Source organism: Aythya fuligula, chromosome 19 (genome assembly GCF_009819795.1).
Source record: "Aythya fuligula isolate bAytFul2 chromosome 19, bAytFul2.pri, whole genome shotgun sequence".
Taxonomy (NCBI): Eukaryota; Metazoa; Chordata; class Aves; order Anseriformes; family Anatidae; genus Aythya; species Aythya fuligula.
Window position 1 is genome coordinate 239584 of NC_045577.1, and position 16531 is coordinate 256114.

Below are 16531 nucleotides of genomic sequence, written 5' to 3' on the forward strand. Positions count from 1 at the left end.
TTTGCTTAACTGTTACCATTAGGTTTCACATTTTAATATATTATACTGACCTAAATGATGAAGTTAGCACCATAGTAAAAAAAAAAAAAACATTTGGTGAAACAACAATATTTAGAGTATTTTTAAAGTTGTTGGTAGTTCCTTTATATAGAAAACAACCACTGGAGATAACAGGGAAGCCACAGCAACTCTGTAATACTTGCACATGAAATAACAGACATATTGCTTGAAGTTCCCATAGAGTATTTGTGTTTTGTTTTTTGTTTTTTTTTTTTAATACAAAAAAGTACAAATTCCAAGTGCTGACATATCACTTGGAGCTGTAAGTAGGAAGTCAATGTGCACCTGAAAACAGTTCTCTGTGAAGAGACCTGTTAAAACACTGCTTGGAAACACTGTAGTTCAAACTACAAGATACCTCTCAGGCTAGTATCAACCAACCGTGAAGAGTGATAAAGTTAAATTTAGTTACCTGGTATACTTCTACAGTACGAAATGAAGGTAGATTCTGAGGCCAGTAGTAAAAACCATTTAAACCACAATGCTACTTCTGGGTTTGCTATTAGTTTTCCGTTTTTTTTTCTTTTGTTTTTTTGATTATATATAGATATATATCTATATCTATATATATAAAGGTCAGCACCACAAGTTGTCCAGTTTTTACGTTCTAGACAACTATACAAAACCCCTTAACAACTTAACCCATAATTAATAGATTTATGGCATGTGGTTTACAAATGTTATAAAGCAAAGCAATTAAAACAAGGTAATTCACTTTGCTCATTTTTACACACAAAGTAATAGTTAATAAGATGAAACCAATCCCAAAAACAAAAGCATCCTCCAAGTCTGAAGTCCTAAATCCTAGGCAGAGAGGAGGACACTATGTTGAAAAGAACTAGTACGTCGGTATAAACCTTTGACATACTTTCACATTCAACTCAACCAGAATAGTGAAAGTGAAAGCATTTCACTATAATATAAAGCAAATTTATATATATAAACAGACTAACTACCAAAAACAGTTGGAAAAACAAGCACAATTCATTGGAACACATGAAAGGAATCAAATATATAATATTCTCTCTCCCCACTGCTGTGTAACCCTCTTTATCAGCAACAGGATTTAAGAAATAAAATAAGGGAGACAGCTTCTACGTGTATCCAGCAGAGCTGCCAATCTTATTTTAATATCTTTCTCCATTGGAATTTGTGTCTTACCAGATCAACCAGTAGGGACACCTTAGCAGACTCTCCCCATCCATTCCCCAGCACACTGTTTTTTTATATTTTGAGCAATCTTCAAAAGTGGAAAAACAAACAACAAACAAAAAACAGCCCAACCTCCTACAGAAGGAAATAATACTTTTGTAGTCTTTTTCCAGAAACCATTTCACACTGATATCCAGAAGATCAGGAAATTAAAGGCTGTTAACTTGTAATGAAGATTACTAAAGAATAAACGATTTTAAAAATACATTATTAATGTGCTTGTTTGTGTTGCACTTAGAATGTAATATTTTAATCAGGATGTGCTAGACATGCATGAATTTCCATACTAGAATCCATAGCTTCAGAAACCGAAGCATCATTATCTATTTTCTGTTCCACAAAAGCTTCTGTTCTGTCTGGAGACTCTACCCTGTTTCTTACTTCTGTTACTCCAGGGTGATTCTTTCGCAAATGCTGGTTTAGTGTACCCTGGAAAGGAAAACATTTTCCACAGACCTCACAGCGGAAGGGCTTATCATCTGTATGACCGCGAATATGATACTCAAGTTGGTCCTTGCGGGTATATTTCTTTCCACAAAACTTGCACACAAAAGGAGTTATTCCCATGTGCAACCGCATGTGCCGATCGAGGCTCCCTTTCTGGTTGAAAGACTTCCCACAGTAAATACAAATCAGCCTCTCATTGTATGGATACCAATGACCTCTTGTATTTCTTTCCCGTGGACTATTTTCATATCCTGCGTTACTCACCATAGAATCACTGTCAGCCCCTTGCACCAAGCCCTGAACATCACTATGTAAATGACCAGTGGATACCCGTTTTTGGCGTGCACGCCCCCCCTCTGAAACAGCTCAGCATTGACCTTGAGGGACTTGAATTGCTCAGGCTTCCAAAAGTTTCAGACATACCTGCAGCCTGTGATGAGGCATGGGTAAATGAATAAACGTGTTGTAAGACAGACCCATAGGAGCCAACGTTTACTGCCACCACTTGCTCTCCATCCACCATTTCAGTATGATATCCATCATCACCAAGGGAAGAGCTATCAGAGCAACTTGGCCTGTCAGACTTCTCCATTTTAACTTTCACCTCTGCAATCTGACTCTCCCTTACTATCAGGTCTCCTTGCTCATGATCACCTTCAATCTGAATCTCATATTCAGAAATACTCCCGCTGCTTCCTCGATCTGAATGCCCTTCTTCTTGCAGTCGACTACGCAGAGTTTTGCTGAAGTAGTTTCCATCTAAGATCGCTGCTTGCTGTTGACTGTCGCACCTGAGAGCAGTAGGGGGGAGATATTTCAATGGGGTTGGCAAAATAGCTGCCATCTTTAACTCCATTGCGATTTTCTGAATTTTCTTCAGCACCAACAGTGACAGAGTCAACATCACCAACACTGATCTTTGAATGAATACTCTCCAGTATCTGTGTGCATTATCAATGACGCATGCATCTGTAGAAAGCCTAGCTGCAGTTAGAAAACTAACAACATCCCTTCAGTTGTAAGGACATCCTTCCAGTGTAACAAATGAAAGCAATGTTCAAAAACATTGGGACTTTTTTAATAACTGATATAGATAAGCCACTCATGGTGCTTAATGCTGAATGGTCACGGAAATATGGAGAACTGGCAGCTAAGACAGCTTTATGGGCTCGAAATGGCTGACCCTGAATATGCACAATTATGTCACAGAGCTTTCCTTGCAAGCGGAGTTCGTTTAACTGGCTCAGAACAGTGTTGCTGTACTCAGGCACATCAAACTGAATGAAACTGCTGCTGTCCATTTCTACTGATGTAAAATGGAATCTGAAAGAAAAGTGAGAAGATTTACAACTGAGAATGAATACAGAGTTTTCCATTTCAAAAATAAATGCTTACACATGTTGAAGTTAAATTACCACATTGATCTGTTTAAGGTGAGCGTCAACAAAACGGTATAAATACTTATGTAAAAGAAAAGGTAGAGTCTTGATCTACTGATCTCTTGCATTGCTATCAAATTATCCCTCTGCAACATTCACAATTCAATTGCTTATAACACATCACAGGGTCCCTGGGACAGTCTACATCTATCCTAAAAGAAACTTTGCAGTCCTCACCCTCCCAACAGAATCCTAATATTAAGCAGGTCAAAAAAGGTCTTAAGAGACTACACTGATACTTGCAGGGAACTGCATGTTTAAATTGTCCAAGAATAATTTTTGAAAGGTATTTCATGAAGTTTGAAAAATGTGATGAAGAAAAACCACAGGCCTGTGCATGTATGCATATGCATACAAACACAAACATAAAAAATATTTTTAAAATTTATTTTTTAGGTCTACATATGTAGTATATTCAACTCTGAAATAAATTTGACATCAATGGCATTTCTGTTTAGACAAACGTTTACCATTTGAGAAAATAATCTCAATACTTATTAAAGAAATAAATCAATCATTCAGTATTTACATCAAAAAACAAGGAATCCTAATTGAAGGAAATATCAAAGTGCAGACTCAATTCTGAACTGTTTACCCAGTGTGCCAGAGGTTTCGAGATAACAATGAAAGTGTCAATATGCAAGGTAGCATTTCCTTCAAGGAAAAGTGTGGGAGCCAACCATTGACTTTCATTTTTTTTAGTTTCTTTTTGTGGTTTTCATCTATTGCCTTCTGTCCCCCCCCTTAACCCACCCCAGCTTTGAAGCTCATCTGACATTGCACTGACTTCTTAACTAAGATGATTTGCCAATTAAGTTCAACATAACTCCAAAGCCATTAGTACTAAAACTTTCTTGATACAATGTGAAAAGATGTTCCAAGAGCTTTAGAGAAATGTATACATTTCAAAATAAGATCTAAAGAAGGTACACCCTATATTATCATTAAAAAGCAAATACACACTTGGTCCCCCTAGAGTACCTGTAGCAGACTGTATCTTATACTTCTAAGACTAGGCCTGTAATCAAGTACCCAAGAATTCTTCATATTTCATTGTTATTCTTGTTCTTATTAATGCAGAAGTCATAATATAGCCATCGTACCTGCTTTTCCAATGGACAAACAGATCTCAACATCATCCATTGACTTCTGATGCCAGGAAGCATGTCCAATGTATCACAAATACTAGCAGATGTTTTTTCTATTGTGTCTTATGTTACATGCTGTAATAGGGACATATGAACAGTTTTAAATCAATTATGAAAACTTAGGCACTCTAAAAACAAAATCAACAGGTGGGATATGACAAATGATTTACAAGGAAGAACGGAGCTGTCACCTAAAACTAAGGTTCGTGTCTTCACAAAAGGAAGTTCCTTTCAGCAGAGAAACAAGACAGCAGCTTCCTGACTCTACTAGCATTACTGAGAAAACTTCAGTAATTGTACTTCACTTGACTGATGATGGAAATAAAGATTAAAATGGTTAACAAAATTGATATGATCAGAGCCATCCATACAAAGATAGCTTTGGCAGGATCGTTCTTTCAGTCAGCAAATAAACCTACAGAATGATTCAGTGCTTGTAAGCTGAAACAAGTCAGGCATAAACCAGAAATCAAACGTAACAAACAAACCTCAAGGGAATGGTGGAGCAATTAAACTGGAAGATTAACCTTGGTATTCTAAGCATCCCTCTATGCTGCACAGAGAACCACTGTCCAAATTCCTAGCTTGCATCCACTCCATTGGGAAGACTGCATTCTCGGCAATAAGGATACATATTTGTCACTTTTCACAAAATCACTTTTGTTTGACAGGGCATGAGGTTTCTTTACTAACCCCACACAGGTCACTACCTTTGATTTGTGGGATTTATGCACTATACCAGGTTGCAACATTCCTGACTTTTCTTTGCTCATTTGAAGGGTTTTTGAGGGCTATGTACAAACTGTAAGACCAGTCCCCAGCAGTGATAAGTTGTCATTCCTACATCTTTACAGATCTCTGATCTCAGGAACCAGATCCCGATCAAGCCTCACCCAAATTCCATCAGAAGTTATTCCTCTTTTTATGTCTAGAATGTACAGAAACAGTTTGTCATATTTAGCCAGTGGCCTTTTCTCCTTGCCCTGTACTCCTCTAAGGGCTCTTTATGCAGTGAAATGGAAAACAGTCACCACAAGCACTGGTACAGACAGAAGGTACGGGCTAGGGATAGGAGCCCTTAAGTAGAAAGATGATGGGCATTTTATGTCTTATTGTTTAATTCTTTTGAATTAAGCCCACAATTTAATTCTTTTGATCAAAGCATCTTGGCATGTCCAGATGAATTCACACCCCCTAAGAGATGGCCACACATTGCAAAGGTACAGTAAACACATACTAGGGAAAACATGAGACAGGAAGACGGGGTCCCTGAGAGAAAAGGGATACTCGGCAGTACTTGCACATCATAAACTGTTAGAAATTCTAACTCTCTAATATCATAACTGTTAGAAATCCTAACTCTCTCCATGGAATCATAGAATCTCCCAAGTTGGAAGGGACCCCCCAAGGACTCCTTCCCAAACCCATGGGCATGTATATCTATAACCAATTCTACAGCCTTGTTCTGAGAACCATTTCAACTTCCTCTTAGGAAACAGAATTTTACTATTACCATTTTCAGAAGAATAAACAGCACAAATCCTGGTAGGGAAGGGAAAGGATGACGGATTTAAAGGTTTGTGAGGTTGCTTGTCAGTGTAGTAAACATAGGAATATACAGTATTGCCTTTTGGAAGCAATATCAAGTATAGCCCAAAAAGCAGCAGACATCCTGCTGTTCTTAAAAACAAAGAATATACAGCACACTCTTGTTGCAATGTCAGTTTCTTCCTCTGAAAACACATACTTCCTGGGATCCTGAAAACTTATGTAGAAAGTGTAAAGTAACATGAATTTTACACAGCAGCAGTCTCTGACAGGAGGGAACCCTTGTTTTGCTTTTGGCAAAACTCTCAAACATTTCTAGATGAAGGAATTTGACAATGAACACCATGTTAGCGAGTAGCAGGACCGTAACAGGACTGTAGTAATTTTGCTAGGGTTAGTACCAGGGCACACCAACTTTCCTGCACAGATTTGGGGAGATAAGACCTGAGGAAAAATCTGGGTATTACAAGTCAGAGAGGCAGGCACCACTGGCAATGTTTTACTGATGAATAATGATTAGAGGAAGAATGATCTTAGTTATTCATATAAATCTCCAATATCATTATCTATAAAATCATCTTTGAAATATATTCCCCCCACACAAAAAGGTTTTATTATGTTTGCACGCAGAATAAAGCTTGCAGACCCAGAATCCAATTCCAGTAGAGTTAAGCAGATTACTGTTCAGCAGGGTACTGTACCATAATAGTACTTGATTATTCACCAATACTGGCAAGCCAGTAGCTCTCTCGAGACAATGTGATTTATGCTTGAAGTATTTCTGATGAGCCTGGCAAAGAAGAAATCCTCGATTTCTTCCAAGTTGAAGTGTCTTACTAATCTCTTTTGTTTTAAGGTGAGGAAATTCACATTAAACTGAAGCAGAAAAGTACTCTAAGAGGCAAATTAGCTATGGACACATCCACTACAAGCTATAAATAAAAACAAAAACTGAAAAATAAATCACAAACATTCTCTCTACACTTAACCACCCAGTCTTTGCTTCTTAAAACAACAGGACATTAACAACTTTAACTCACATAACAAATATTTAGAGAATTAGCAGAGAAGAATAAAAAATTAATAAGTAGTCAGAAGTTATGCCCAATACCTTCCATGACATTTCAGCACAAATTGAGTCAATCTATGTTAAGACCACTACAGAATGAAAATGTGTATTATACAAGCCCTAGCATTTGGCGGACTGGTGAGAGCCAAGACAACTCACAGTAATGTTAGGGAACCTCATTGTTACGAAGTTATGCATTTTGTCTTGCTTTAGGTTTTCAAACCCTGTTGTTGGATAGTTCCATGTTAGGTTAACGTGCTATAAATTTAGAGTCCACCTCTGGGCACCTGCCTATAACTAGGTCTTCTGTTAATCCATTTGAGCCACTTATTCAAGAAGGTTAAAGTTTTCATACATATGTGTACAAGAAATTTGATGAAGGCTTTCTAATTTCTCAGGTTGGAAGTTAGGAGAAATTTCTTCTCAGAAAGAAGTACTTAGGCATTGGAATGGGTTGCCCAGAGAGGTGATGGAATTACTCTCCCTGGGGGTGTTTAAGAAATGGCTGGATGCGATACTTAGAACAAGGTTTAGTAGGTAATGTTGTTGGTGGGGGGACAGTTGGACCAGATGATCTTGGAGGTCTTTTCCAACATTACGATTCTAATTTTTGAAGCATAGGACAGAACTGCACGTTAAGTTCCAGCAGTGCTATGTTGAGTCTCCTGTCTATTTCTGTGGGCGATCATCCATCCAGTCACATTCAAAACAGTTACATAAACTTCTCTTTGAGTTTGCATTACATTCATCAGGGTCTCTATACCAACATATAGTATGAATTACTAGCAGTGGATTGCCAGCCCTTTATCTTCAAAAACAAAAGTGTTCATGAAGTAACCTCTGAACATGAGAATGACATGCATTTAACCTTTCTTGTTAGATTTCAAAAAAAACTTACTTAAAATACCTGTTTCTCTATGAAAGTTCTCATTACACTTGAAAAAAACAAAAAAACAAAACAAGAATAGATGATGACAAAGCTAATTTGGTATTTCATTTTACTGACATCATATAGTAGCAGCAGGAAAGCATCTATAACTATAACATGAAGCTGTGTGTTTTGCAGCATCATATTAGTTCTGCTTCTAAATCTGCACCTGTTTAACTCATTCACTTGCTGATGTATGGTTTCGCTGTTCTCATAGACAGGTGAACGATACACGTTATGGCTCATTTTAACTCAAGCAAAGGTGCAAGTCAAAGCATCCTTTGCATTTTCTTTAGCTCAGCAACATGAGTTCCTTAGCAAACAAACAAAAATTACTATTGTGGAAGCGCTTGAAAAACAGAAATGTATAAAAGCAATAAAAGTTAGGAAGGTCATAAGGAAAATTAAGACTAAAAAAATAAAGTGCTCCTGCGACACCAAGAATGGATACACCATACACTACTGCTCAGAACACAGACCAAGCAAGAAAAGAAATGGTTATTTCTATTAATCAGCGTATACCTCCCTTGCATTTTGTTGTATTATTTACTACTCCATCTTTGAGAACTTAAGACTTTCTTGCAAAAACATCATTCAGAAATATTTTTAATCTATGAATGTAACCCAATCATCTGTGACTGTGGAAGTTTTATGACAACATCTTCATTACTCTTGCTTCTTTCACTTGCCTTAGACAGTCTTCAGATTAGGCTAGACACAACAATTAAAGCTAGCTGTACCAAAGAAAAACTGCAATCAGGTATGTCAGTGTAAGTGCATTTCTTAGAACATTGCCTTAGGACAGTCTGCTTTAAACAGTCTTTGAAAACAGGGAAGAAACCATCATTTAAAAATGAATAATACAAAAAAGCTTCATTCCCAGCTGAGACTTTTTCTTGCAGAACCATAAAATACTTACAGCAACGTAAGCAGAATTATGGAAATAGTTAATATTGGGTTAATATATCAACTCTTCCTAAATTTAAGCAGCCATTTTCTTGAGAACTCTGCAGCATTTGAAGATCATGAAGGAGACTAAGTTATTTTATACTTCTTTCAAGTGAGATAATTAAACATATATATTTTTTTAAATATAGATTTTAAAATCAATTGCATTAAAGGGTTTTCCAGAAACACGGCAAATAGTAAAAATAGGCTCTTGTGTATTTTCAGCTCATCCACACAAGCTATTTCCAGGTCTACACAACATGCTGTCAGAAACATCCTCCTGGTGACTGAAAATATATCTGATGTGACACTGCTCTCCATCCAGCTTATATGTTAAGTCATACAAGTATCAAACAACTCCTTTAAGCAATTAAAAGAATGATTAGAAGGAATGCTTACACTTGATACTGCAGAAAAAGAACCACTTGAAGATTGGTAGAAGGAATATATCAAGATGTTACTGTGCAAAAGTTGCCTAAAACCAAAAGAATTTCATGAGCAACAGGCTTTAAGACTGAAGGAAGAAGTACTATGATGAAAGAAATTGTACTGTGGCAAAAATGTAATGTCTTAAAAACCTTGTTAAAAATTTATGGCACAAAGGCAGTAATATAAGATGCACTTACAACAACAACTTATTTCAAAGCCATACTGTATTCCTTCATTGCTTAGATTACAGGAATGTCAGTTTGGAATCTATTAAACTGAATTCAAGTGAATGTGTCTTTTGTGGAACACTTACATGCTGTTAATAGAGGTGAAATAGCAAGTGTCTACTTGAGTAAATAAAGTGAAAATTTCATCCATATTCTTTTAAAGCATCCCTTGAATGGAATATTAAACAAGTATGGACTGACTTCTCAAGCACTTCTCATGCTAAACTAGGTCACTTCCTAAATCACTTTTACTTATACTCTGTGAACTCTTGATTTCAAGAGAATTACAAAGCTGAATTCTAGAAGTGTTACTACACCTAGAAACAACAACTTCTGCTCGGTTTGACTTGTAATATTTGTTTTTAAACTCACTTGAACATATTTAAACTTAAAACGTACTGGAGAGCACAAATAGATCACTATGCATAAACATGGAATATTGCTTTCTCACAATATATGAGTGACTCTCTGACTCAGATGGAAGTTTAACAAAGAGTTGATATGCAGTTCCTAAAAGATGATCCAGCACAAGAGAAAGTTCTGTAATATTTCTGTTGGAGCATTGTTCCATTTTGTTTGTAGCTTCTCCAATAGAATAAAATGGCTTTTATTTATGGCATCTTTTACATTTACAATGATCTCCAAACTCTTTTCAGTTCGATTCAACAGATTACCCTGTTGGATTTGCCTCTAACAGGTAAAAATTTGCCAATATGACAGCTAACACAAGCTTATGTTTACATGAGCTTCTTGCCCAAACTTTTGTTAAGCTCAGCACAGTTTTTAACAGTCTATGGTAAAACAGCTTTGACAAATGACTGCTTCACTCATATTTTGGATTAAAATACAGAATAATTTACAGGAACAAAATTCACATCCCTCAGGCAAGCACTCCTACGTCCTATCCTAAAGCGACACAGAACACAATCCCATCATTTTCATAGATAAGCAATATTTTAGACCCATAATGTTTTTTGTAAAAAAATTCTTATTAAATCTGACTTCTGTCTAACATGAATTGAAAAGGATTTATTTTTGACCTCACTAAAACAACAGGATGAGTATCCTCCTGGGAAGCTCTTCACAGACATAGCAACAGGTATTTATACAAAAAATGGAAAATTACATTTGCCATCCTGAGGAAACCACTTGAAGGAGTGGATGATTTTAATATCAACATTAAAACCAATTCATTTATATAAATACACATACACACATAAAACACACAAATGCTAACACTGTAAAGACTACATCGCTATTCACAACTCTCAGTATGGTGCAGCCAGGCAATTATCAGAACTGCATATTTTGCATTTCACAGTAAAACAAACAACAAAAAAGAGCATTTTATTTGAGCAAATATCCAGAGCAGTTGTGAAACAGAATTCCAAGGACCACTTTCCTCCCTTATTCTCAAATTGTCCTCTCAAAATTGCTTGCCTGTGTGTAAGTGATTAAAATAGCAAATATGAAACCAGAGATGGATAAACAAAGGTTCACCCAACCATAAGAAACCAGAACACAAATAAGCTCCAAATGTTGGCCCTAGAAATCAAGTTACTCTAAAAGCAATTGCAGGTATGCATGTATTTCTAAAGATGGGAAAAAAAAAAAAAAAAAAAAGATATTAGAAGGCAAAACACAGATAGCCAAGACCAGCAGAATTATTGCGTCAATTAAGTGAAATAAAGGCACATTTATGACACATATGCTTTAAAGCTGTAAGACCTTACAAGTAGTGGTCAGTTTTGTTCTGTGCACCAACTTCATAATATGCAAGCGTCAGAGTACTGTTTATTTAATCCTGAATATTTATACCCCACATATTTTATTTCCTAAATTTCTGACAACTTTGAGATATGTGTTTAGAGAAGTCACTATCATAATCAGGGAAACAACTGAGAACATAGCAAGGCCTTTAATAAGTGGGAGGGGAGAGCAAGCTTTCATTCTGCTATTATAATAAGAAGTTATGTATTATCACATAAATTATTGGCTAACATTATGCATTTTAACCTACCTACTTTTTTTCAACCTTTTTCTTTTCTTTTTTTTTTTTTTTTTAAGCTACTCACTCTTTATCAAATTATAACTATTTGACTTCAAGATTTATTTTAAGCAATGAAGCAGCTATATTCTCTAGATATTTTTATAGTAGGATTAAGGTAGCCCTCAAGAGTACACTTTCCTCCTTTTTTTTTTCCCCATAGTATTCTCCCAGTCTTTGATTCCATTACTTCTGATACACCACACATTTTGTAACTCTCACTAACGAGGCAAAGAAGCACAGGCTCCTCCTAGTCTAGACGCGGATAATTCCGTAACATGTACATACCTAAACCACTTTCATTTTTTTCCCCGCCAGTGACTGGGCACTCCCACATCAGCTTTTATGAGGCAGTTCAGATTTATTCCAATAAATAAACTCACCACTGACTTATTTTTAAAGAAAACTAATTGCGTATGCCCTGTGCACCTGCACAGCATTTGAAGGGCCTTCACGAAGGCTAAGTCTTATCTAGAACTTCCAGTTCCTCAAACAGAACAGCAACAACTGAAAGGTCCACCAACTTCTGGGGACAACACTAAAACGTACTGGGGTCTCAAACAACTTCAGCCAGCCAAGCTGACCGCGCCAGTTGCACCCTACCACCTTCGCACTAACGAAAGGCCAGGACACGCGCGTCCTGCCTCTCCGCTCGCAAACCAAACTCACGCCAGAGCCACAGACTCAGGGTACGCGAGGGCAGCTGTCGGCGAGACGAGGCTGAAAGCGGAGCGACCCCGACGGAGCCGGGATCGGCCGCGCCAGCAGCGAAGACGTCGCCGCGGCTCCCGGGCGGTCCGCCGCTGGGCTCGGCTCGCCTCGGCTCGCGCCCGGGAGCCCCGCGGCCGCAGGGCCGAGACGGTTCCCGCGGCACATGCCCGAGCCGAGGCTCGAGCCGAGCCCCTCGCGGCGCCGCGGCCGCCCGCCCCGCCGGGCCGCCGCCCCTGCGGGGCCTGTCAGGGCGCCGGGACCCCCTACCCCGAGCCGCCCCGACGCCCCCCTGCGGCGGCCGGCCCGCCCGCGGCTCACCTGGGACTGTCGGGGTGTCTCGCATGGCGGGTGCCCGGCCCGTCCCCTGCCCGCTCCCACCGCCGCTTCCCGCCCGCTCCCGCAGCTCTTCGCACCGGAAACGATTCCGCTGGCGGCGCTTCCGCTTCCTGGTGACGCGCGCCGGCAGCGGGCGCGGAGCCCTCCCGAGGCCGCCGGGGGGCGCGGGCGGGGCGGGGCCGGGCCCCATCTCGGCACCTCCCTGCGCTGCTGGGCCCGGCGCCGCGGCGCGCCCGCGGAGCTCGGCGTCTCCCTCGCCGTGGAGCTGCCGCACGAGGAAATGAAAGAGTTTAAGGTGCAGCTGCAACCTGCGGACAGCAGCGGGAAGGAACGGTCCTCCGAAATCCTGCCTCGGAGCACGCGTTCCGAGACGTAGCAGGAGCGAGGAACGTGGAAGAGAAAACAAGACGCCAGATTCCCACGAACAGCGTTACAGCACACGTAGTAATTTCCGGAAACGTATGGTCCGACATATTTAGAGACCAACTTTTCTTCCTCCTCTTCCCCTCTCCCCCTTTTTTCTTGTAAACACTGGGTGCCGGGCCCATTGCAGATGACACGGCCGTTCTACCTGCACCTGGCTGAAGGCAAGCTTCTATGAGAGGAGCTCCCTCCCAGCTGCGAACTACCGCCCTTACTGTGCACAGTAAATTAGGGATTAAGGTCACCTGTGTTACACCACCCTTTTAATTTACACCAATTGCTTTAGAGAGCATGCAGATGTTTTCAGAGCCTATCCTGCACATGCTTGCAGCATATATAATAGGGCAACGATACACTGTTGAACTGTACCACTTTTTAAAAGACAGAAGGGCTGAAGCTAGTAACTACTGCTACAATATCCACATTATGTAACGTCAGACATTGCATTTTATCCTCAAGATGTGTCTTTCTCTCCCTATAAAAAGATGGGGAGGGCAGTCTTCAGAAATTAGGTGCTGAATGGTAATAGGATAAGGTACCCTAAGTATCTGGACCAGTGCATAAATAGCAGTTAACTAACAGATACACTTAAAGAAAATCAAATGATCTAACTCTGAACAGATGGAATACTTGCAGCTTCTTATATGCATGCAGTAAGAGTAACTAATGGCAATAGTGAGTGAATTTGCTTGTGTCATATTCCATGTAAAACTGCTGAAGATGAAGGACTGTGGTATACAAACAATGAGTTCTCCAGGAATCAGCTCAATGTTTTACAAGAAAGTGAATTCATCTGTTGTTTAGATTACAAGCGTTATGTTGCTGAGTAAGAAGCATCAGCTTTGACAGTTCCCTGAGGAATTAATAGATGGAGGATGGGCAAATGCAAGTTATCAGTTAGAATAATCATATTTAGACAGGTAGAGGAGGAATCCTCGCAGGAAGATAAATTCAATCTTTAATGCATTTTTCACAGCGTGAAATTTCTTTGATACTTTGACAAGAAAAGACTGACACATTATCTGTTGCTACTTCTAGTTTTACTTGAGGGTTTTTGCAGTTGCTGGTTACTATTAAGTGTGGTTCCAAAATTTTCATATTGGCCTGTACATTATGTATTATAACTTAAGGAATCACTGTTTTGCAAAAGAAACAACAAACCACAGCTATAAGAAAACCTGTTTGATAAATTGGGACTCACATGGACAACTAATTACCTAAGCACCAAAGGAACAGGACCCAACTCCCCGTTATCATCATCCACTTGTATTTTAAATCTTGGTCTTTAGTTTAGGTTTTTCTTAAGGCTAGGCTGCATGTTCTCAGTATTTCAAGAAGACACATTACTAGAAAAAATTTCTTATATATTTAATAAGTTATATTATATATCAACAATTTTGGATTGAAGTTTTGTTTGAGCACTTATTTTGGCAAAAGTGAAATATTAAATACTGTACTAGACATGCATTCCTTTCATTCAAGCTTAAGAAAACATTTACAAAGTTGACAGATAACATTTATTAAAACATGTTATACAAAAAAGGGGCATGGGACTCTTCTATAAGAAGAAAATATTGAACAGTAAAATTAAATTAAAACCATGCTGTACAATTAAGACAGCAATATTTATAGACAAAACTATCCAACCTCTGCAATACAAGCATAACATCTCACAAAATATCAAGATATGCAGTTTTACTATTATAAATGACTTGTTTTGAATAAAAACTTATAGCTCATTAAGGAAGATTCACTTGACTTGCATAAACAGTTACATTTCTGGAAGAAATATGGAATCCCATGAATAACAAAAAAGGAGCAGCAATCGACAGACACAGGCTTCAAGCAAATTAGAATTTACAGTTTAATCACATTAAAAATATACCATTTTGTTTCCAGCATCTTCCCCTAGGGCACTGACAGTTTACAGCTTATAGCTAAATAACTCTAGCTACCTAATTAAGCATTTAAATGACAAAACAAAACACACACACACAAAAAAAACATTTTCATTTGTTGTTTTGAGAAAGGTTCTATTAAACCAAAATACTTAATATACTGCTATAGGTTCTCAGAATGCAGAAACAGGACACCTCACTAGCATCAGCGCAAAAGTGGTGAAATTACAAGATCTGAAGTGCCTCCATTCTTTCAGATTCAATAGCACAGAGATGTCAAATATTCATTTTTTAATAAGAAAACCAATATATCAATCTGTGATCACCTTCCTTGCTTTCGATACGGGACAGTTTCTTAACTGCAAAAGTATCTCAGATTTAAAAAAAAAGCTAAGACCAAATATTTTACCAACAGCTTCCTTTAGAACCTACCTGCTCACTTATAAAACAAAAGACAGTTGCTGCATGCAACAGTGAAGGTAATGTTTAAAAGAACAACAACAAAACCACAACAGAACCTTCTCCCTCAGAAAGATGTCAGATATACACCTAAACTGACATCTTAAGCCATAGATTTCATGGTAATCAACGTCTTTGTTATGGAATGGAATGAAAGTGAACTGAATTATCAGTAAATGTTCTTACCACCAATAGGATAATGAATGGCTTCACAGTAACCAAAAATATCAATAGTCTCCTGTACATACAATGATTCTGGTTTTCAGAAGATACTCACTTTACTACAGGCAACAGAAGACATGAGCAACATAAAAATGCACAAAAGTTGTGGTATCATTATGGTGATGAATCTTAAGGGAAAATGAATGAAATTCACCGTATATATATGCATTCATATTACACATTGATCGCTTCCCTCCTCCCCATAGACAAGAAACCATCTCCTGCCTTGAACAAATCCACCCCACAAGCAATGATTAAGCATTTGGCAGAAGCTGCATCTGCATTTCTGTTTACTGTCTACAGCTGTATTGGGTGTAAATTGCAGAGTTTCGGTGGCAGTGGGCTGCAAGGGTGACACACACACAGCAAGAGTCACAAACTGCCCTGCGTCCATCAAAACAGGTTCTAGCCAGCACTGAAACTGATGTAAACAACCCGTTACATGCCAAAACTTCAATCATTGGACCACTTCTGCTGAAATCTAAGAAAGAGTGGCAGCTTCTATCAAGAGGTGTGGGGAGACATGGAAGGAGACACTCGGGGGAAACACAACTGAAAACACATGAGGAGAAACTGAGGAGATACTCTTGGAAACACACACAGAGGAGATGCTGAGAACGTGTATTGTGACCCACTCTCAGAAGGACATGCTCCGTGCCAGAGGAGATAAACTTCTGAACTTCTGAAAGACTTTGGCCTAGGCCAGAGCAGGTACACCACTGAAGAAACTGACAACTGGGGGAGACCCAAGCTGGAACAGGCACATCCCAGAAGAGGCTACAGTCTATGCAGGAACCATGCCAGGGGCAGTGACACTGACAAGCCCAGTGCAGCAGAGAACATTCACTAAGAAATGAAAAGAGCCAGACAAGCCCATATGTATAATGACCCCCAAACTCCTGGGCAAACTGTCACCTCAGCAAGAGAATTGAAACAGACTGACCTAGTGCAACTCCCAGTGACAAGAGAAAGACTAGGAA

The 16531-nt window shown here is 38.9% G+C and overlaps 2 protein-coding genes across 2 annotated transcripts in view; both read right to left on the reverse strand.

Annotated features, from left to right (window-relative positions):
• The window catches only part of RALGPS1 (Ral GEF with PH domain and SH3 binding motif 1), a 132135-nt gene extending 119546 nt beyond the window's left edge, over window positions 1–12589 (reverse strand). The window contains exon 1 of the mRNA XM_032200134.1: window positions 12532–12589. The gene's annotated coding sequence lies outside the window, so the exon portion shown is untranslated. The remainder of the gene's footprint in view (window positions 1–12531) is intronic.
• ZBTB34 (zinc finger and BTB domain containing 34) lies at window positions 31–12565 on the reverse strand. Its single transcript, XM_032200137.1, is given in 6 exon segments — window positions 31–2073; window positions 2075–2465; window positions 2467–2671; window positions 2674–2728; window positions 2730–3042; window positions 12532–12565. Coding segments are annotated over 5 exon segments (1494 nt in total). The 5' UTR covers window positions 3021–3042; window positions 12532–12565; the 3' UTR covers window positions 31–1521.
• Window positions 12590–16531: the final 3942 nt, after the last annotated feature.